The sequence below is a fragment of the Mustela erminea genome, chromosome 15 (assembly GCF_009829155.1).
Source record: "Mustela erminea isolate mMusErm1 chromosome 15, mMusErm1.Pri, whole genome shotgun sequence".
NCBI classification, from domain to species: domain Eukaryota; kingdom Metazoa; phylum Chordata; class Mammalia; order Carnivora; family Mustelidae; genus Mustela; species Mustela erminea.
Genome location: NC_045628.1, coordinates 10,025,803 through 10,048,132, shown reverse-complemented (window position 1 = coordinate 10,048,132; position 22,330 = coordinate 10,025,803). Strand labels below are relative to the sequence as shown.

The 22,330-nt window shown below is 40.8% G+C and overlaps 1 protein-coding gene and 1 long non-coding RNA gene across 4 annotated transcripts in view; one reads left to right on the top strand and one right to left on the bottom strand.

Annotated features, from left to right (window-relative positions):
• Nucleotides 1-6,523, top strand: part of LOC116574280 — a 45,203-nt gene extending 38,680 nt beyond the window's left edge. The window contains exons 3-4 of the long non-coding RNA XR_004279187.1: nt 2,995-3,126; nt 6,377-6,523. This is a non-coding gene — a long non-coding RNA (uncharacterized LOC116574280). The remainder of the gene's footprint in view (nt 1-2,994; nt 3,127-6,376) is intronic.
• The window catches only part of NALCN (sodium leak channel, non-selective), a 313,018-nt gene that overhangs the window by 189,283 nt on the left and 101,405 nt on the right, over nt 1-22,330 (bottom strand). For all 3 annotated transcript variants that reach the window (XM_032314978.1, XM_032314979.1, XM_032314980.1), the window contains 3 exons: nt 15,447-15,589; nt 15,210-15,314; nt 10,010-10,096 (listed from right to left, as the gene is read on the bottom strand). In XM_032314978.1, the coding sequence (XP_032170869.1) occupies nt 10,010-10,096; nt 15,210-15,314; nt 15,447-15,589 (335 nt within the window). The remainder of the gene's footprint in view (nt 1-10,009; nt 10,097-15,209; nt 15,315-15,446; nt 15,590-22,330) is intronic.

Here is a 22,330-nt window from a genome sequence, read left to right as displayed (position 1 = left end):
AAATAAATAAAAATAGTATTAATTTTATTATGTCTGGTCTCTATTCTAAATATAATTATCTGAGGCATATATATATTCTATTTGTATATATAAATATGTAGAATATATATTTAAAATATATATATATATACACATATATATAAAATATAAAATGTTTAAAATAGACAAGTTACAATCAGCACCTCTTTTTAGTTAATTTAACCATAACTGGTTTCGAGACTATAATAGGTCTCTTTCAATTATCTTCTTATACCTTTTGTTTGTGCTGTTTCGGTTCTAACTATTTTATCTTTCTGGTTTTAATTCCCAATCCAGGTTCTTATAGAAGACTTTTTTTTCCTTTTCTTCCCCCAAAACTCTTTCTCCGAGCCAGTCATTTTATGTTCTGCTGTTAGAGACTGAAGACCAGAGTGTGTGCGCACACACCACGGTCTGGGACAGGTGTCACCAGCACCTGTGTAATGGGAGGGTGAGAATTTGTGTCTGCTGTGTGTGAGGTGGTGTAGTTCTGCACACGAAAGCGCGTGTATGTGTACACTCACATATAATCCCCCATACATTTGCCAAATGCTTATTGTGTGAAAGCTATGATGGAAGGAACTAGAAGTAGAGAAGAAAGTTAACAAACTGAGTTGCGGTGTCAGAGATCACTCACTGTACTGAGGAAGTTTTGTTTGACCTGACTTGGAAGACAGGGGTATTAGACAGGGGTAGGGGTGGGGGGATGATTCAAAGAAACAGAAAAGACTGAATTCATGACAGAATTGCTGACCAGTCTGATCTGGGGAGGACGATGAGGCAGGAAAAGTCCGGTTCCTATGTGGGAATGGGTCAGGGAGAGGTGTGTTTGGTTTCTCAAGATGAGAGAGGCAATGGGCTCAGGAGAACAAATGGGTGTATGTCTGTTGGACTCTTTGGGACAGTCCTGAGATGCAGAAACAGGTCTGGAGCCAGGCGGGGAGGTCGGATTACAGGAGTGCACGAGCACAGGTTTCCTGGACAGACACAGTACTCTGAGGCAGGCGGCAGTGGGAAGCGTGTGCTCACTGTAATGACAGTCGTTTCCCCAACCTTGTGACCACTGCATCCCACACACTGCATTAGACATTTTATGCGCATTGTTTCTAATCCTTACAAATCCCTGAGAGAATGTCCTTATCCCCATTTTTTAAGTCAGCAAACTGAGGCTCTGGGAGATTTAGCAGATCATCCCTGGTTCTCCTGGGCCAGTCCCAGCTGAGCCACACCATCTCGTCACTTCGGTCTGTAAGCACAGCAGAGGATGGAAGCGAAATTCTCCTGGGTTCAGTCAATTCCTGAGATTGTCTGCTGGTTCCTGGGAAGGCTCATTAATAAGACAGACGTCTGCGAATTGCCTCGGATGTCGCTTCATCACTTGAAATACACATATTGCACAGTCCACCTCCCCCAATCTTTGCCTTCTGTGGAAATGTTCTCAGAAAGCATTAAAAACACTAGAGTAATAATTTTGCCACCATTTGACCCACTTATGGTAAGAGCCTATTATCTCTGTTCTTTACAGACGGAGGCGCACGAAGCCACAGAAAGACACGGGACTCGAGCATGTCGGGTCTTGTGCACACTTTCATTTTCTTGTCAGTGACTTTCTTCGCAGTAATAGATCACTGCGTGTGTTTGGGAAGATGGCTCAACGGAGCAGCCACATCTGTCAGACTGTCAAGGGATGAAAACTCCTACCTGAGAGGCAGGAAGGAAATGGCTTGTCACAGCAGCTGCTGGGGACCAAGGTTCCCGTTTAACAGAACTTTTTATCATGCATTAGAGCAACCTCTTCGTGCAGCTGTTGCTTAGGCTAAAATGTAGTTTAAACAGCTAAGTAAGTGGCTGATGTGAAAAGAGTCAACTATAACTTTTGCCTTTTCTGAGATGCACAATGAAGGACACACCAAAGACACTTTCTACGTGGTGCCGGTAAAGCTGCCTAACAGAGCTGCGGGACTGCCTGAAGAGGGGCGAGGAGTAAAGCGTGGATCCCGATACCAAGCACTGAAATTTCAGATGTAGCTCTCTACTACCTCAGTGTCTTCTCAGTTAGACAGAGGGACAGGCCCCTTAGAATTGCACAGAATTTCTGAAAATCATTTGGAAAAAAACAACAGAATCTACAGAATGAATAAGCGATCTACAAAAAATATAAGTGGCCTACGAATCTATACAGAAAATTCGTGACTTTCACAGATTGTAATCAGGCAGATCTAAATTGAATGTTGTCTCTTCACACCGTCGGGGGTAAAAGTCTGATAACATCATTGTGGGCAAGGATGTGAAATGCTGAGAAATTTTACAGGTTGCTGCTAGGAGTAAAAAGTGCATGAGATTCTGGGGAGCCGTGGGGCAATGTCTCAGAGAGCCTAAGGCTGTTTCTCTCCTCCAGCAAGTGCTCTCTTAACTATAGACACTCAAAACCTTCTCACCCATGTGCACAAAAAGGCAGGGACGGGGGTGGCCTAGAATGTGGGCAATAGAAACAATAGGGGAGGGAAGCCAGGGTGGCTCAATTGGTTAAACATTGGCCTTCAGCTCAGGTCATGATCCCAGGGTCCTGGGACTGAGTCCCATGTCAGGCTCCCTGCTCAGTGGGGAACCTGCTTTTCCCTCTGCCTCTGCTGCTCCCTTTTCTACTCCCCCTCTCTACTCCCTGCTCCTCCCCCCCCCCCCCGTTCCTCTTCCCTGCTTGTGCCCTCTCTCTCTGTCTCTCTAAAATAGATAAATAAATAATACTAAAAAAAAAAAAAGAGCAAAACAATAAAAACCAGCCTTGTGTCCATCATTAGGTAGATAAATGACTGGATGACAAACAAACTGGGGTCTGTTGGAGGAGGACGATACACGGTGTGGAAATGAAGTGGTTGAAAATATGAGGTAGCCTGCAGGGGACAGTCCCCAGTCAGTCACCAGCTATGTGACCTGCACAAAATTACTTCAGCTTTCTGTGCCTCATTTGTTCCACAGAGGTCATGAGAGCCCCTGCGTCAGTGGCCCTGTTGTGAGCGTGACATCAGCGAGCACCGAGAACCCACCGCTGACACGCAGGGAGTGGCCCGTCGGTGTGAGCTGTGATCATTTCCGACAGTGGCTACAGAGGTATTCTTCCCATCTGTGTCTCCACATTGTTTCATAATCTTTTTAACGCAAGAAAGGGACTGAAGTGTATATTGGGAAGTGGCTCTAACTGACAAATTATTCACTTATAAATACAAGGAAAGTAGGTGGTATTTCTTCAAAGAAACTCTCCCCATACAGGGTTGCTTTGAACTTCGGGTCAGACCATAATGGTCTACTTGGCCCTTAAAAGAGTTCTCAAGCCCTGCAAGCCTTCAAAGTTTAATAAGGAACCGGCCCCTGAGTAGTAACTCCCAAGGTCAAGTCCCACTACTCATATGGACAAAAAGTTACATCCCTTGTCCACCTGCTCCATGAAGCTCCCCAGGGTGTTGAGCAGTGGCTCCTGTAGACAGAGACCAGGCATGGTCTTCAGAAGGGATTAAGAAGGGAAAATTACTTTGGGTTCCTACTGTAACTGAAGGGAATACTTCACTCAAGCGGACTTGCTTCTTCCATTCCATTCCCATGACCAGCCCTCCCTAGCCCAGCTCCCATTTGGGTGGCCTGCTATAAACTATAGTCTTCCAGCCTCACACCCATCTTTGGATGCTTCCTTGGTGAGTCTCTTTAGCGCTCTTGAATGACAGGTCACCAAACTCAGTGGCAAACAGCCACATTTGGGCACTGTGAAGGAAACAGAATAAAGCCAGCCTTCAAGGAGAAAAACAGAGGCAGATGCACGGACAGAAACAGAGATGAAAAATTATGTGTCTTCCCACAGAGAGTGAGAGAAAAACAAAGAAAGCATAGCCTTCTGGCAGGTCGGACTACATGCAAATGCTCCCCCTGTGAGCGTAAGATCTGTTCCTTGCAACCAAACAATTCTTGAGTGGGACGTAAATTCTTAATCCTCACAGCTGAGGAAGGAGGCGCCATCCCTATTTCACAGCAATATGCCCAAGGTCTCACTAATTAATAGCAGAGCTGAAATACGCCTGTCTCCAGAGCCTACCCTCTAAGAGGCTGCAGTATGGTGATTTATTCTCCCTCTGGAACAATGCTGTGCTGGGCGTTAGCTCACGGAGTGCAGTAAGGAAGTCTGAAGCTGGGGAGGCAGGGGCGAGAGGTGAGGGAGTCAGGGGTCATGTGCTGGAGGCAGCTATAGCATAAAAAGAAAAGGAAACCAGGTCTAGGGCTTGGCTCGTCTTGTCCTTGTCACGTGCAGCCATCTTGTTCCCTTAATAAGGACGAATGGCAGGAAGGGGTGGGACCCCAGATGATGAACTTACCAGCAGTGCTCAGGGAAGTAGAGGAAAGAGGCAGAAAGACATTCTAGGCAGGACAGAGGTGGGGAGAAGGGGTGTTTCAGGGGCTCTAGAAGGTTTGTTTATTTGTCCTTAAGTTAGGAATGAATTTATAAGGAACGGCATAGATCTCCCGTGGCTAAGTTCCTTAGTAGATGTGGTATGAATTTCATTAGTAACTGGCTAACCATGAAAAATGCCCTAGCAAAATTAAGTTAATGAAGTTAACATGAAGTTAATCAACTAAAAATTTCAAGTGTTACCACAGAGCTGACCACCCATAGCCTAGCAGGTCTTGCTCTGAACTTGTGGTTTTGTAACTACATTTAAAGGCATATGCACTTTCATTTATTATGAAAACAGAAAAGACCACACTAGGGGTGCCAAATTGAATGCTTCCCCTGCATGACTGTGTACAACTCCCGATATGGTTAAAATCATATAGCTGTGATTACACTTAAAATCTGTGTCTCGGAACACAGAGTAGAATTTGTAGAGTTTCTAGTTACAGACCAAAGGTGCCTATTTTTTGCTTCTACCACTGGCTCTACAGAGCATATTATTATGTAGAAGAGCAAGAAGATCTCTGAGTTTCCTAACTCATTTGAACGCTACAAAATCAATATATGCAAAGAGGAAGCAGAGATACCACCATGATTGCAACATTGGGCATGAGGAAAAATATGTGTGTGGAAGGAAACAGGAAACAATAAAAACAGGAAAAGCAGGAAACAATAAAAAAAAAACTAATCTCATTGCTCAGATCCTATCACTGCCCAAGGGAATACATAAAATCTCAATAGTTTTATTGCTGCAAGGTAAAAAAAATATACACATATCCATATATACATGCATATATATTTTTACGTTGCAGGAATACATATACAATATATAATATATATATTTTAGATACATGCATACATACAGAGAGAGAAACAATTATACATCAAACACTCAGAATCACAGAAGCATCGGTCCCACCATATATGTAGTTTAACTGTAGTAGGGAAGATTAAGCCACATCAATCTATCTTATTTTATTAAAATACTTAATTACTTGTGGTTGGCAGGAAAGACATGCAGATGTTCACACCAATAAAAGAGATTAGGATACAGAAAACAGAATAGAAAGTAAAAATATAAGAAAGAATACCAATGAAGAGAGTAAGCAAATCCAAAGCAAAGTCACCTGAAGCAAGGGCAGAGGTGACTTTTAAATGTCCTTCACTCAGAAAGGCACTCAAGCCAGTCTCCATTGACGTTGAGTTGGTGGGATTAAAATTTTGAAATTTTGAAAACATAAAATGTATGGAAAGACTATCTCTGAATAATTGAAACTCATGCACGACTTACTACTATACCATCTTTGTGAACGAGAGTTATATTATGGTAACTTAGTTCATGGGCTACCTATTTTATCCGAGCGGTAGGATATATGGGTTTTTGGATAAAATATTCTGTTTTAAACTTGGGGTCAAATTTTATTTTGTTTTATTTTATTTTATTTTTTAATATTTTATTTATTTATTTGACAGAGATCACAAGTAGGCAGAGAGGCAGGCAGAGAGAGGAAGGGAAGCAGGCTTCCTGCTGAGCAGAGAACCTGATGTGGGGCTCAATCCCAGGACCCTGGGATCATGACCTGAGCCAAAGGCAGAGGCTTTAACCCATTGAGCCACCCAGGCACCCCGATGGGGTCAAATTTTAAAACAAAGTTCCACTCTCAGGACAAAATCAACAGATCCTTTAATACTCAGATGGGGACTCTGGATGACCACATTACCAAGTCGCAAATATTTATTCCTACCTCACTTTTCTGTGATGGCCAAATTACTAAGTCAATATAATTATAGCTGTTCATATGCTTCATTCCAATAAATTCGACTTTTTTTGGTTGAGATAGGAATTGGTTTTCATTCTTTTCAACTATGTTACTACTAAGTCTACATTTCTAAATTCTTCCCTATTTATTTCTCATGCTGAAGAAGTTAAAAAGAATTCAGGAAGGCGTGGGAAATAACAGAAGTCATGGTTAGGTCCCGTCGAGCCTCTGCCAACATGTGAGAGGAGAGACAGTCTGACAAAAGCATCCAACGTCATCCAACTTTGATGGGAACTTTCTACTAACAAATCTCAAGGTACTGCTTGTTTTAGACTTAGAAATAAATGCTTGTAGAGAAATAGTGTCAGTGCCATCATCCACTCAATTTCTGGCTCCCTACAACAAGAGAACAGAGCTTCTACTAAGTGAGAAGACGAATGAGTTCTTGCGCAAGCCAAGAAGGGTCTACGTCCTTCTTTCACTTGTTTTTTCTCCTGTTTGGTAAACACCAACGGAGTCCCTGTGTCAGGAATAGTTCTGGCAGTGACTACAAATGCTGTGGTCCCCACTGCCATCGAGTTTCCTCTGGTTGGAGACACGGACTTTAAATAACGAATTATACCCTTTTAATTTATTTGATGAAAATTACGATGAACACAAAAGAAAAGCTTGGGATGGTGGTGGAGCTGATCTGTTCTTTGAGGGTGAGGAAGACTTCCTTAAGGAAGTCAGACTCCTGAGCTGAACTGAGTGGGACAGGAGAGTGTTCTAGAAAGAAGAAACACAGAAAAATGACAGTGCCTCCTGGAAGCAGAACTGCTGTTTTATAAGAGACATACAGAGTAAATGCAGGAGTAATGGGTCTCAGAGAAACTGGCTTTTACTGTTAACCTCCAGGCCTCCTCTGGAAGGGGGTGAGGGAGGAGAAGTCGGAAGGAATTTAAGCAAATACTTATTTTTTAATGTTATTTCTTTACTTTACTATATGTTTTAGGATAATGTAATGTCACATTTTGCCCATTTTAAAAATAAAAAGAAGTGATATATTGTACTGTTTGTTTTTGAGGATGAGAGGTCATTATAGTTCCAGACAGGAGTGAGTGAATGATTCAGATGAAAATTTCCTTGTTACCTAGCTTTAGACAGCATTAATCATTAACAAAAGCCAACAAGTATTCCATGGCCATTTTATTTTAAATATTTTTTCTTCACTTCTTTTCTTTTGCTTTTAACTAATTAATGAGTGATTAATCAATTTTTCCCTCAGATATGGAAATGAACTCTCTATTCACAGCTCATGCTCACTACAAACGGGTCGATCCCTTGGCCATCCCACTTTGCATCTGGACTCGTTCACATCGACTCTTCTGGAAAGCTTGATTTAGGACCAAACATGTAAAGCTGAGTTGAACGGAACTTCCTTTGTACTGAAATGCCAGCCTTTCTTCACCTTTCTTCACCCTTTCAAACCATATGTATCATCAGTCATAAAAGTTATCAAGCATGCCACCGTATTCACCAACATGTCTAATATGCAGATCTCTTGGAAGCCACATTGATATAATTCTAGCCTAACATCTACCACCTCTCCACCGACCTTCATTTTCCTATACCGCTGTATAGTTCTGTCCCCTCATTACGCTCTGCTGGCCATTTATCGCTTGCCATTGCAAATCTCTGTGATCAAGAGGCTAACTTGCCTTCTAATTCCAGATGGCAACCTTGAGGCATCTATTCACAAGCATTAATACATTTATTAAAGATATATTTTATTTATTCATTTGAGAGAGATTGAGAGCATAAACAGGGGTAGGGTCAAAGGGAGAGAGAGAAACAGACTCCCCATTGAGCCGGGAGCTCCATGTGGGGCTCAATCCCAGGACCCCAGGATCATGACCTGAGCTGGAGGCAGACCCTTAACCAACTGAGCCACCCAGGCACCCTTTAAAACCTTTTAAGCAATGTCTTCAGGGCCCCCGTCAGACTCTGATTTGGTATTCACAGCCGGCCTCATTATTTCTATTACAAACTTATGTTTCCTCGGCACGTTTTTTCCACTGGATAAAGCATGAAACTAGGAACCAGAAACCCAGGTGTAGGTCCCGGCTTCTCCATCTGACTGAGGTGCAACTTTTAGAGGTCACCCAGGCCCTCTGGATCTCCACTTCCTCGTCTACGAAGGTGGGGGGAACATACTGGTCTTTCCCCATCACTGGGCTGTACCAAGTGAGGGCCTTCCCTGACTCCAAAGGAGGACTCCAACATGTATATTCCCACAGCATCCCGCGTTGCTTCTTTAAAATCCTCATTACTCTTGTGATTGCTAGTTCGAAGCTGGTTTTTTCTCCACCCACCCCGAAGTACCCTTCAGTAAGCTCCCCGAGGGGAGGGGCTGTGCTTTTCTTGTTCGGGACTCTCTTAGCTTCAACAAATTTCAGCTGATGGATTACTGAGTAAGTGAAGGTGCATTTAGGCAAGAAGCTACAATTGCTGTCATTGTTATTACTGTCAGTAGCAATGACAATGCTAGAGGGAGTTGTAGAAGTTGACTATTAGCACTGTCACCATTCAGTATGCAACAGGCAGAGCCACATGATAATATTAGATATCATCAACATTCCTTGTAAACTCTTCCTCTTCCCTCTCCTTTCTTTAAACTGATGCAAACTCACCACCCCATGATTAAAAGGCTTTCTAAATGTAGCCCCCAGTAATGGTTCAGAGTACAATATTTTGCTTCTCATGCATTAATCCTTGAAATGCACAATGAGCATGTAACAAAGCCTTTCCGAATTTGGGGGAGGGGCTTAAAGAACTATAAAATCAGCCCCTTGTGAGAAGAGGATTTGTAACTGAAAACCAGAGTGAAGAAAATAAAATTCTCCAGGAGGAAGAGTCAGTTCTCAGTCCCTACAATGGCGTGGCTTGACCTTTCACCCTTAAAGAGCAGCGAAATGGACAGAGTGATAATGCTGTGGGGGTGGTAGAGATGCTGCTTTTGGAAAGGTGACATGGTTTTGAATGAGGATTATTGATATTTAGGGGCAGGGTGGGAGAACAAAGCAAGAGAAGGTGCCAGGCAGTCCACCAACGCAAAGGAGGAGGTTATTGGGCTTTAAGTAGAGCCCAGGGCAGCCCAAAGAGTGCACAGGCCTGAAACCCAATGGGACATCCACTGATCACTTCCCGGAACCTTGGGGCCCATGTGCAATGCGAGAGCCTTGTGTTGGCCGCAGGTACACCTGTTAAGGAAGCAGCTCTGTTATGTCACATTGCTCAGATATCTTGCAGATGCCAAACAGACTACCTCTTAAAGATATTCCTTCCCAGGTACTTGGTAAGGTATTCAAGTGAATTGTGATTGTGCCTTCCCTCCCTTAAGTAATTCAGGCCTTTGTAGAAGAATTCTTTCATAACATCCAACATGACAACAAAATTCTTCTCTGATTTGATACTGTTGGCACGCTATTATTACTTGTGTGCCTTCATTCACTTGAAATTGACCAAATCCTTACTGCATATCAAAAATATATATATGTATATATATATACACATATATTATTTTTAATGTATATATATAATATATACATATATAATGTATATATATAATATATACATATATATATATGGTAAGTCCTGAGAATGCAGAATGGAGTCAACTACTGTCCCTCACTCCAGGACCATAAACTCAGGCAGATCTACAGTTTGGAGAGCAGAGGACTTGGACTCCTTGTACAAAATAGAAGTCACAGACCATTTTGCTGGGTGAGTTTTAAAAAAACGGTATGTACAGCACCTGGAGACAGGCTGGGGCGCGTCCCTGGGGCTTGTTGACATCCACAGCTACCAGCTGCCAGCCACCAGCAGCGTCTTCATGAAACATCTTCAAGACAAAGAGGGAGATGAGTCAGAGGCACTTAATACAGAACATTGCGAACTCCTACTTTATGTCTCCAACTTCTACAGTTTTCATGTTATCAAAGATTTGTCTTTTTATGGATTTATATTTAGAACATGAGTCACTCCAATTATGTTCATTGGAACACCGAAAACTTAAGTGAATAATAATCATAACAAGAACAATGGCCATCGCTAGCCTGCATTTATTGAGTATTTCCCATGCATCAGGTCCTTTCTGCTTCACACGTGCTTTGCATATAATTGCCCAAATAGTCTTCTCAATGAGACTTGAAAGGAGATATTTTATCTCTATGATATTGGTGATTGATTATTACATATTAGACCTAGGGAGGGAAATACAAATTAGAATTCCAAAGCTTTATGTCTGGTGTGTTTTTGACTGGGAGTGGTGAATTTTTATCTCTATTTAGTGGACATTCCTCACTGAGCCAACAGAAAAATATTCTCGGGAGAAATAGCAGAAGTGTGCATGTGGCACAGGGGAGGAGACTGGTTATTTTAATGGTGAAAGAATGACATATCACTTGGTAGATGCTGTGAAATTATTTTAACAGGGCCAAATTAATCTGTTCAGCAAAAATTTTATGTACATATTTATGAAGGCAAAAGTAGTTTCTTGTGTCTTAAAATACATAAGTGATGAAATTCAGAATGATACAGGACACCAAAATCTGATAGTCACTGGATTGGATAGCTGGATTGTTGGATGCCCATCTTACTGCATACTCTACTCCCTCCAAAATTAGTCGTCTATCAATATTACACCCAACTGGAAGATAGTTCCCACTTATACGTATTTTCCCGCTAGTATATTTTCTTTCCAATTCCTTTTGTGTGTGGAGGGGGAGGGGTGTGGTTGGTAGTGAGATAAGGTGGAATTAAGGATATTTATTTTTCCAAGGCACTAACGATAAGCTAGGTTTATTCCTGTCCAAGACCACAGTTTCACACACATAAGTAAATATTTTCTTTGCCATACTTATTCAAGCCCTCACATAAGTCTGTGTTCAAAAGGATAATTATTGATGGAAATATGAGATAATGCAAAGATCCCATGCCTAAGATTCCTGGGAGTAGAGGGAGTAGATGATTTGCAGAAAGAACACTTGCCCTCTATGAAATAAGTGAGATGGTGAAGGAAAACTGCCAAAATTCATAGACCTTAATATGTTTTTTTTATTAGAAAACATTTTTTTAATGGTTAACCTGAGAATTCCTAACAATGCCAACCTACAAAGATCCATTCAGAAAAATGGTGTATCAGATGTTCATGTGTCCTAGAATCAATACTTTTCAAAGACTGCACTGGGGGCTCTTCGCCAAGTGTGCCACTTATTTCACACTTTCCAACATATACAGAGAGCACCTACTATAGGACATGCTACAAAATACTGTTACACATATGCCCTGTTTAATTATTCCATGAAGAATTATCCTGATTTATTTTTACATTATGCTGTGCTTACCGCAAGTGTAGCCACTGTCTGTCCATATAAACCAACTAAATATTTTTAAATGACAAAATGGAGGTGCATATTTGCTCAAAGATTCTTTGACCCAAGACACCAATTACAAATTGTTTTTCTCAGGTGCTAGGTACAGGATTCTGTTTCCCTTTAGATTGAATTTTGAAAGGCGCTCTTAGTGGTAGGGTCCAGCACCTCTCCATGAATAGGCTCAATCTGAGAATTCATACATTGGTTGAAATGCAAACCTTTTAAAGTTCCTGTGAGAATTCTGGGTGTCTCCTTTTAAGGAGCAAAGACAAAAGCAATCCTGTCAGTCACTAGCTAAAAATCTTCTGTACATGCATCTTCTACTCTCTTATCATGGCACAAAGGATCCCTGGGGCATATATTTGCTTTGATCAGTAGCAGACTCATTTTCTCTGTTAAATTATTTTTTTCCAGTTGACCCAAAATCAAATGAGTCAATTTAATTGTTAGGAAAAAGTGTTCTCTCAAGGTCACTTCTTTGTATAAAACGAAGTGAAGGCAATGCAGACGTGTTCGATGTCCAATTTCTCCTCAGTACCCAGAATTATAAGCCAACATTTAGATTGGTTAGTGTAACAGTAATGTGAGGTAGACAACAGGATATTCAAAGCCAGGAATCCTTGGGGTTCAGGTCCTGAGCAGCCAATTGTCCCCTCTATATCCCTCAACCTGACCCTAGTGGACCATAATTAGTATTATTAATATACAGTTCAATACATATTGATTTCCAGAGCCTGCCTTAAGTCTCTTATCAGCACACACAACAGAAATGCAGACTGTATAGCCCTAAAGTCGAACAGTTCTTTTAGTCCTTCTCCAGGCAGGTGAAATTAGCTCATCCCCACCATGGATGAATAGATGGGAAGGCCACATGACTGGTGACAGATGTCTGCAGGGAAGCATCTGAGGAGTGAGAATAAAGGTCTGGGCTAAAGAGATGCCAAGTCCAGGACGTTTTCTACTAGCACGTCTGTGCCTCCCAACATCCAGCTCGGGGGCGATATCCCTGTGCACGTGTGGCACGGGTAGACCTACTGTGGACTGACGAATCACAGAAGAATGAGTCTCTTGGCCTTGAATCCAACAGCTAACTGAGCATGTGCAACAGTGACCCATGGCTAATAATTATGCAGGTACGAAAGCCATGGTCCCCATCAGAGCTCAGGCAAATGAATGATTACTACTCTGAAATTTTCCACTTCATTTTCTCTTTGTTTTCCTGTTACATGTTGTATTACGGTTCCCACTGCTCCTTTGGCATTAATTTTTTTTTCTGCAATGTGTTTGGATGCTGTGGGTCGAAGGCAGGTTGCTTTGTTATTAAAAAACATAATAATAACAAAAAAAATGCCCAGTTCTCAGCACTGGTTCTCTTCTGCCTCCGAACAGTCCCTATGAGAGCCAATTCCTCTTAAACTTCCTGAGACATCAGAAAGCCCGTCCCTTATCCTGTTAATATGTGTAATTTTCTCTCTAAACACACAGCCTTCTTGGAAAAGTCAATGGACGCCAAGACACCAACAAGTCCACGAAGCCTGGGGACCCCCTTGGCTCTTCGGTGAGGCTGACTTAACACAGCACAGCTGCAAACGCTCCCCATGCTGAAGACTGGCGAGAAGCGTCGCCGTTTCTGAAAAGCTGTGTGCTCTGCAATACGATCACCATCTTTTGTTTTATTTCCTCCAGGCCTACTTGTTTTACTACAATTAGAAACTACTGCCTTGGTGTTTTAAACTATTCAAGGAGAGGCTCTGGCGCCCAGCGGTCTGTCAGATGTCACAGGTGTAACAGCGTCTCAGGAAATGATGCTCCCGCTCCTTTCCTCAGACACAAAAGCCCCTGGGCCACTCGCCGAGTGGCTGGCGAGGCGCTGGGCGGGGCCTGTTGCCAGGCAGCCGGAGAGCGAGCCCACCGAGGCTGCGGCGGGAGCTCCGGTTGCCTAGCAACCGGGTCCTCAGCCACAGCATTTTTCTTAATGAAGGTGTTTCACGATCTCGGTGTGATTACCTCTGCTGAATACCTAGACGCATTACCTCTGAATTACCTACTTATTCCTCCTGATTAAGTATAATTTTGCATCAAAACCATTTTGCACGTTTGCTGAATGTCCCCTTCACATTTCACTTTCTGTTAGAACTGCGGGCTGATTTGGTGGAGCTTGCAAACACTACTTTTCCAGCTGTGGCTTTATCAATAAGAGTTACTTAATAAGCATGAGGTGGTTTTAAGGATATTTTAGGTCATTTCTCAGGAACACGGAATGTAAATTCTGTGCCGAGTTCATAGATCTACGTTCCATTCGGTTCTCAATGTCTATAGCAGAAAACACACCTTCCAGAGGTTGTCACCTGACTTAAAGGACATGCCAGAATGGACCTGGAACTTTATTATTTCTCACACTTCACTAGAGGGGATGACAGAAGAAATAAAAACTAGATGTGTTTTTTTTTTTTTTTTTTACAAATGTCATCTGTGGCATAACTTACATAACTTTAAAAAATTTTTCATGAAATTTTGAATAGTTGCTTGCCAAAACTGAATAATATTAATACTATTTCATTCATTATGAGTTCGCCAGATGATTTAAACTTTCACAACACCATAAAGATGCTGCATAGAGCTTTTTCAAATATCAGCAAGGTTAACAGCATTTTTAGCATATAGTTAATAAAAGTTCAATTTGAAGGTTTTCGAAGTAAAATTTTTACCTTGGATCTTTCACAAATACCTTTGTCCACAGGCCACTATTTAAAAGTCATATTAAACTACTTACAAAGTTATATAAAATTTCTCTTAAAAATGAATATTAAAATAATAGTCACAAGAATTAAAATCATTCCATTCTTGATTCAGGCATTTTTTTCTCTCTCTTTTATAAAGATTCAAACTAGACTAAGATATATAGACCTTCCCTTCCTCTTTCTAAACACAAAAACAGAACCCTCCCCTCAAAACGCACACAAAACCAAACCAAAAGTGTCCCTCTATGTAATAACTGCCCTGTTACCTATAATTAAATTCTAGGACACTCCCAGTTTCTTGGGAGCATAAGAGCGTCCTACTGAATATGTAGTGATTCCTAAAAAATCACAAGTAGGCATTATGGGATCTTCTTCATAATTTGCCATGTTGGGACTGGTTCCAACATGGAACCATTTATTTCTGAATGAAATAAACTTTCCATTCCCCAAATAATTCTAATCCTACATATACAAGCCATTATATTGGTTTTCAATTACATGAATAAATACTTACAAAAATGGGAAATTCTACAGTTTCCATTTTTATCTGCAAGCCTTCTGAAGACTTAAAATGGCCAAATCAAATCGAAAGTATATAGTAAATGTGGGGACAATCTTGGTTTTATATCAAATCCCCCCTATCACCCAGAAAAGCTGATCTGGTTGGTCTGGGCTTTCGCCCTTGCCCCAGCATTTCTGAAGAGCTCCCTCCGTTGGTTGTGACCTAGAAGGTCTTTCTCAGAGAGCTTTCCTAAGTTCTCTCAAGTCCACTGAGGGTGAGACCGGATATGTCCATGTTCTAGTGGGAAAGGACATCAGCCCCCAAAACGGTCGGTACCTGGGTGGTGGCCGTTGACGTCGTACTGCTCCTCGATCCCCACATCTGTTGAAACTGTACCCTGATCTCTGCAAATGTTTCGATGATGACAGCGATGAAAACATTCTGAAAGAAAGATCCCAAACCACGTTTACTAAAGACTGGGGATGAGGAAGTGGAGGGTAACAGAAAACAAACAAGAGATCTGCAGAAACAGCTGCAAAACACAGATTTTATTAGGACGAGTTTTGGTGGTACCTTCACAAGCCAGGCCAGGAAGAAGATGAGCGTGATGAAGTAGAAGTAGGACCGCCATCGCGGGAAGCTGTCAATGGCTCTGTACATGAGGAACACCCAGCCTTCCTGGGACGCAGCCTCATAGACCGTGAATATGCTGGTGCCTGTTAGGACACATGAGAGCAGACTGAGTTACTGCGGGCTCTGGAAATGGGGCAACGTGGTTCAGAAAAACAATCAATATTTATCCAGCTCATTTTCTCAATGACAAAGACTCTTTTAAAGGGACTGAAATCACATGCAACATTTGATTGAGCTTATTCTTAGAATTTTGATAAAGTTGTTTCTGACTTCAAGCCAGGGCAATTTCACGAGCAATAAAAGAACTTTATGTTCTATCTTTAGCTGTTCAATGCATCTAAGAGCTTGGAAAAGGAAACGAACATTCAAACCAAGTAAAGCTATAATAAAAAAAATAATGTGTACAGTATAAGCTTGCCACTTGGGACTTAACACTTTGAGTGTGCTGAAAGTGCTTGTTATAGTTTTAGCTAAAATGAAATAAATTTGAAAACTGGATTTCGTTTGAAGTCACTTTCTCAGAGGGACACTAAAGTTCCTTAGGCTCTAAAAATTAATATGATGGAGCTTGTCTCGGATTCCATGATGTTCACTGAATGCTGAAACGTAAGGCAGCAAATCACCAAATAGCACTTTGTCTGGGAGAACTATATCATTGGAAATGCTACTGCTAATGATGGAGATAAAGAAAAAATAAATCAGACAGACTTTTGAAATAGTTCAGAGAACCTAAAATGCCATTTGGGGGAAAGACAGTGTTCAATTCTCATAACATTATGAGGGATATGTTATTATTTCCTCACTTTATAGATGAGAAAACTAAAGCACATTAAGAATAACTAATTTATCTATGAATGCGCAGATAATAATAGGGGAAGTAGAATTAACCCAGGCATTCTGGAAAGAGGCCCTGCATGTCTGTGATGACATCCTGCCTCCTGATCCCCTTTCTATGGTTTGTTTTCCCCTATCTGTAAAATGGGTAAATAATATCTCACAGGGTAGTGAAGACTAAATAATTTTATTTCTCTGAAGCCTTGACACACGGTGAGTACTAAATAAATTTTAAGTACTGTTATTTTAAAAAATTGTAAATAATTGCTTAATGTTATTTTGTGAAAAAACACATCAATAAAAAGTAGAGTGCTGAATTAAAGTTGTTTGTAAAACGAATACGATACACGTTGTTATTCACAAAACTATAAATATTTGCACCCCAATAGATTCCACAGCTATAAACAAGTTATTACAGGATATAAAACTAGTATCTACCCACGTATGTTCTAATCACACAGAAATTTAAAACAAGAATTTGCATATAATCAGATGTCCAAACTAAGAAGGGGGTTACTGACGTTGGCTGGGGACCAGCTGCCTCTCTAAGCCTGTACATGAAGGAAGAATAATTAAGCATCAATGAACCAAAGCGTGCAGAAGAGGAGAAAATCCTAGTGGTAACTGGGGACATATGGGACAGAAGCAGCCTTGAAAGAAAAGCTGAGGGAGAAGGAAAGCATATTCTCATTTAGTGAATGCCTATTATGCTAGGTACTGTATAGGAAACATAGCTTCACAGAATCATATTTTGTACACTGATAAGTTGTTGCCATAACAACTAGTATTTGTATATCATATTTGGTTTTAAGGTTCTTTTACATATTTCAATGCTAAGGGGACCTCTAATGAGGCAGGTAGATGGGTAGGTGTGTATAACAACAGGTATTATCCATCACATCTTTTTACAGAAAAGCAAAGTGAAGGTCACTAGTTAATGAATTTGCCTGGGGTAGAAAGTGCTAGAATGAGAAACTGAACCCACACCATCAGGTTCCAAATCTTAAACTCTTTTTTTTTCTTTATCATCCTACTTTTCTCTTGCTCGAGACTAGGACTTTCATGAGAGCATATTTTCTCCTATTATCCTTAGTTTGAATGAAGTCCATTTATTTTTCTTCCTGAGGGACTATGGTGGCTAAGGATATGGTAAACTGAGAAACTCACACAAGAAGATGGTTTTTAAGGAAAAATTCAGAGATGAGCAGCATGAACAAAAAAATAAAATACCAACGGAAAGCAGAAATCACTCTTTTCATTAACGATTCCTATGTACTAAAATGTCCAACATTTTGCTTTTTGTGGACTGCATATGAAAAACAATTTTCACATAAAACAAGTTATTTATGTCCCTTATTTTCTTCTAGTTATTTGAACCAAAAAAGAAATATGTTTACAGAAATCCATTATGAACAACTATTAAAGCTTAATACTTTTACCAACTGAGCATTTACAGGTTAAATATGAGCACTGTCAATGTAAGGTTAATTTTGAGAGGAACACTGAATTAGCCTTTCAATATCTGTTCTGGTCCTCCTTTATTAAAACTACAGGGAAGATGCTATTTGGAAGGAAGTAAGTAAGTAAAAAAAAAAAAAAAAAAAAGTATGTTCCAATCTTGAAGAGCTTCCATCAATTTTCCTATTTTGGCACACACAAAAAGGGAAAGAAGTGGAAACCCACCATGCGACTCTAAGAGCAGGGTTTGTTGATACAAAGAGATGAGACATTTGTGAAAATGTAATCAAACAACTCCCAGAGCAATGCTGACTACTGAAGAAAGAGCTTCCCCCACCTGTGAGCTACCCTGGGTCCAAGGCTTGTCAAGAAGCTACTGAGAGTTGCAGGAGGGAAGGCAGTTGGGTAAGACCTTCCTCATTCCTTCTCTGCTCCCGACTTTGCAAAGTGTATGAAAAGAAAATCCCTTTTGGAATGATATCCCAGTGGTTTGCCACCATTCAAACTGACAAAAATCAAGTTTATGATCAGCTTTTCTTCAGTAAGTGGACGAACTGAAGAAGAAAACTAGGGCTGCTCATGCTGTTTTGCACACGAGGCTCTCTGACAACTCCCCCACCCCCTCCCACTTAGTTGAGTTCCATGCAGTGCCCTGGAGCTATACTCAGTTCTCAGCGCTCCTAGAGAGCTCCACGCCCACCTGTCACCTCACTTGTCCTGTTCCTGTGTCCTGTGTCATGCTATCTTGTTTATCTCCCTCACTAGCGCGAATTAGATTACTAACTTGGTGAGCACTCAAAGTTAAAACAATATCTTTCATGTCTGTACCTGGCATTGACAACACTCAAGAATTGTTGATAAACTAAACAATTATCATGGTACTAAGACATATGGAGGTTTTTCTCAAATATCTGCTCTTTTTTTTTTTTTTAAAGATCTTATTTATTTATTTGACAGACAGATCACAAGTAGGCAGGGAGGCAGGCAGAGAGAGGGGGGAAGCAGGCTCCCTGCAGAGCAGAGAACCCGATGCGGGGCTCGATCCCAGGACCCTGCGATCATGACCTGAGCTAAAGGCAGAGGCTTAACCCACTGAGCCACCCAGGTGCCCCTCAAATATCTGCTTTTTTAATCAATTCTTCCTCACTGTGAATATTGCACAGATAACTTGGAAGCGAAGGGAATAATTTTATAACTGACGTTATGTTTTGCTGACTTTTGACATTCCCTTAAAACACATACACATATATAGACTTCAAAGCCCACACAAAATACAAACTGGAAAAGCCTTCATCTATTGTTGGATCTACCATGGGAGATTTCTAGAAAATGTTATGTATGATATATACAAAATATTTTTCTAGATACACCCCAGAACACTTTTAGTTCATTTTAATTATAGAACAAAACTTGCTAGTTGAAAAGACCACCACATTTTGTTAAATGAATAATGATTCTATAAGAGCAAGTGGGGATAGAATGCATTCTCTTCCTGCAGAACAATGTGGCGTGCTCCAAAAATATCTCTGCAAAGCTACTGGAATTGTACCACAAAATTCTTGGACACCAAATTCTTAAAGCCCAAGTTCAAGTTGTAGAGGAAACAAAATCACAACGACCCTCAGCTCATCAATTCTCCTAATTTCATTCATCCTTCTTGACCTTGTCCATCGATGGTTTGAATTCAGTGGGTAAGAAGACCCGTTAGCCTACATCTAGAAAATAAACACCTTGGAACTTTCCACAGGCTTCATGTACTGAGACATAGCAGCACGCTTTTTTTATAGCACTGAACAAAATTATATTTCCATTGTTTTGACTATCTTTAGTATTGCATTTATTGCTTGGCTATCATCTGTTCTTTTTCCATAAAAACAGTGATGTATTGTGTCCTAGGACTATTCCCTATTGTTTCTTCTATTCTTAGGTTACACAACACCATTGAGTCATTCAACTTTCAAAAACAGGGCCACAGGATTGTAGTGAGAACTAATAATAAACTACTAACCTGAGGTCCCACCGTCAGACTCCTTCAAACACAAAATACCTATGGTGCTATTCTAATGATGGTGATACCCAATCCATTGTGAAAAAATGGGGGCAATTAGAGTTGGTGATATAGCCTTGAGAGAGATGAATAAGTAAGTATATCAGGCCCTAGTATGAACAATAACTTTTACCTCCATGCTCAGAATTCCCAATAGAACCACAAAGGTTCCTTTTAGGACCATTCATTCTATCCGTTCTTTCAATATTAGGATCCTAGGGGGCAGTGCTCCTGAACTTTAATCCCTCCAGTGATGTGGAACACACATCGTCTTGAGGCAGCCCCATTCCAGGTCAGGCAACCCATCCCATTGGACGTTGGCTCTGGCTCAGTCCCTCCAGAATCTGCTCTTAGCTTTGCAAAGCAGGAGTCTGGAAAGAGTCCCTATATTTCCAGAGTGCATCATCCCTCCTTCTCCCTAGGTCATCCTGCTATAGATGCTTGTCTTCTTATCTGGTCCTTCAACCTTTTCAACCTGCTGTACCATCTATGAAACTGAAGTCATTGCCTGGCTTCACTGCCCACCAGGGCACAGATTCTCATTTATGGGTGGCACAATGACAAAATTCTCATCATTCAAGAACATCAGTTTCCTTCCAACTTTTCAAATTTGCTCTTTCTGTTCCTCTGGCTGACTTTGATTGGATCTCACTCTTTTTGGAGTTCAGCGGATTGATTTTGCCTCTGCTACATTCCAGGTTGAGCATCCCCCTCAGCTGGAAGGGAAAAGTAAGTAACATGTTTCTCTACCACTACACATGAATGTCTGTGATATAAAAGGCAATCAATAATCTGCTCTAAACCAGTTTGTTTTACTGTGGAAGGATATAATCCTCATCCTAGACTCCAAACAGATGCCTATTTCAACAACTACTGTTGTAATGACCAAATATTCAGTCCTGATAGGGGGTCAAATAAAAGAACACTCATCAAGAGCTTGATCTTTACATGCTTCCATTACTAGAAATACAACTTGTTCAAGATGGGATGGATGGTGCTTCTTTGGTGTTCATTTGCTTTGTCGTGTCTGCATTTATATAACTGAACCCCCCAATGAAACTTTATTTTTAAACTCTAGAACTGCTCATAGAGCAATATTCTGATGAAACCACAAAACTAATAGGAAAAGAAGAGCTTTCCATAATTTAAGGGGGAAATTCACTCAAAGGTAAGCTGTCCAATCTGTTTGGATTTATGTAGAATTCACTGTTATTTAAATCATGAAGATTTAATAACAAACTGAAACTGGCTTCATTGACACTCTAAGTCAGGGTTCCTCAACTTTGTTACTAGGGGAAATTTGGGACGAAATAAAGCTTTGCTGTGGGGGGCTGTTCTGTGCACTGTAGCATCCCTGACCCCTGCTTACTAGATCCCAACAGTACTCCCAACCCCCAAGGTGGGAAAACCTGAAATGCTTGTAGACATTGCCCCGTATCCCCGGGGGGCAAAACTGCCTCTGGTTGAGAACCATTTTTTTAACTTGACAGTCTTTCTTATTCTATAGCTCTATCCTGTGGTGCCTACCTAGCTCAGAGCCTTGCATATGATTTGTCTTTATTAAGTATTCTGAACGGAACTGAATTTCCTCTCTTTACACAGGGGAAAATGGAACCGTTGTGAGATTTCTCAAAAGTTCTCCTTTGGCTTATGATGAGCAGTTTGGAGGTTAAACAATTTTAGGCCAAAGGAAAGACCTAAAAATGCATTTCTGGACTATATTTACAGTAGTCTACATTTGAATTTGACATTTTATTCATTTCTAAAGACTTTGAAGGATAAAAGCCTGGATCCCAAGACATCATTTGTTTATAGAAAGTATCTGCTACACAGCCGATAACTCGATAGTACCATTACATTAATATTTATGAGTTTTCTGTTGCAAGAAAAAAAAAATCTTATTTCTTTTTTACTTCCTGCAGTTTCATAAGATGTCTATACACCCATGCATCCTGTGTGTGTGGGGGGAGGATATTTTCATTTGCAGAATGAGATATTACACGTATATTAAGTTTTAAAAAGAAAAATCACATAGTCTGAATGAAATTAAGTGGCACAAAAATTTTCCTCACCAAAAATTATAGTGGCACTTTCTGAAATATTCCAAGACAAACCACAAACACACGTGTTTAACAAGTTTTGCATCTGAGTCAAAAGGAGGCATTCACCACATTCAAGACAAACGCAGAAGAAAACAGACTCATCTGTGGGTCCACATTCACACCTCTCGGCTGTCGGGACAATGAAGCAGAGTGTTGAAAAGAAGGCTGCTGAGCGGAGCAGGACACACGTGGGTGTAAGTCTTAGGAGTGGAATCTCAGCAGCCACGACCGAATTTCAAACAGCATGGTGGCCTCTCTAATTGAATCACAACTCATAGCTTGGGGTCACCTTTGACAACAGGCTCTGCCCTGAAATCCTTTTTGCTTTGGTGAGCTCCTAGTCTCTTTTACCTCCGCAATTTCCCCTCTGTATTTCCCCTCCG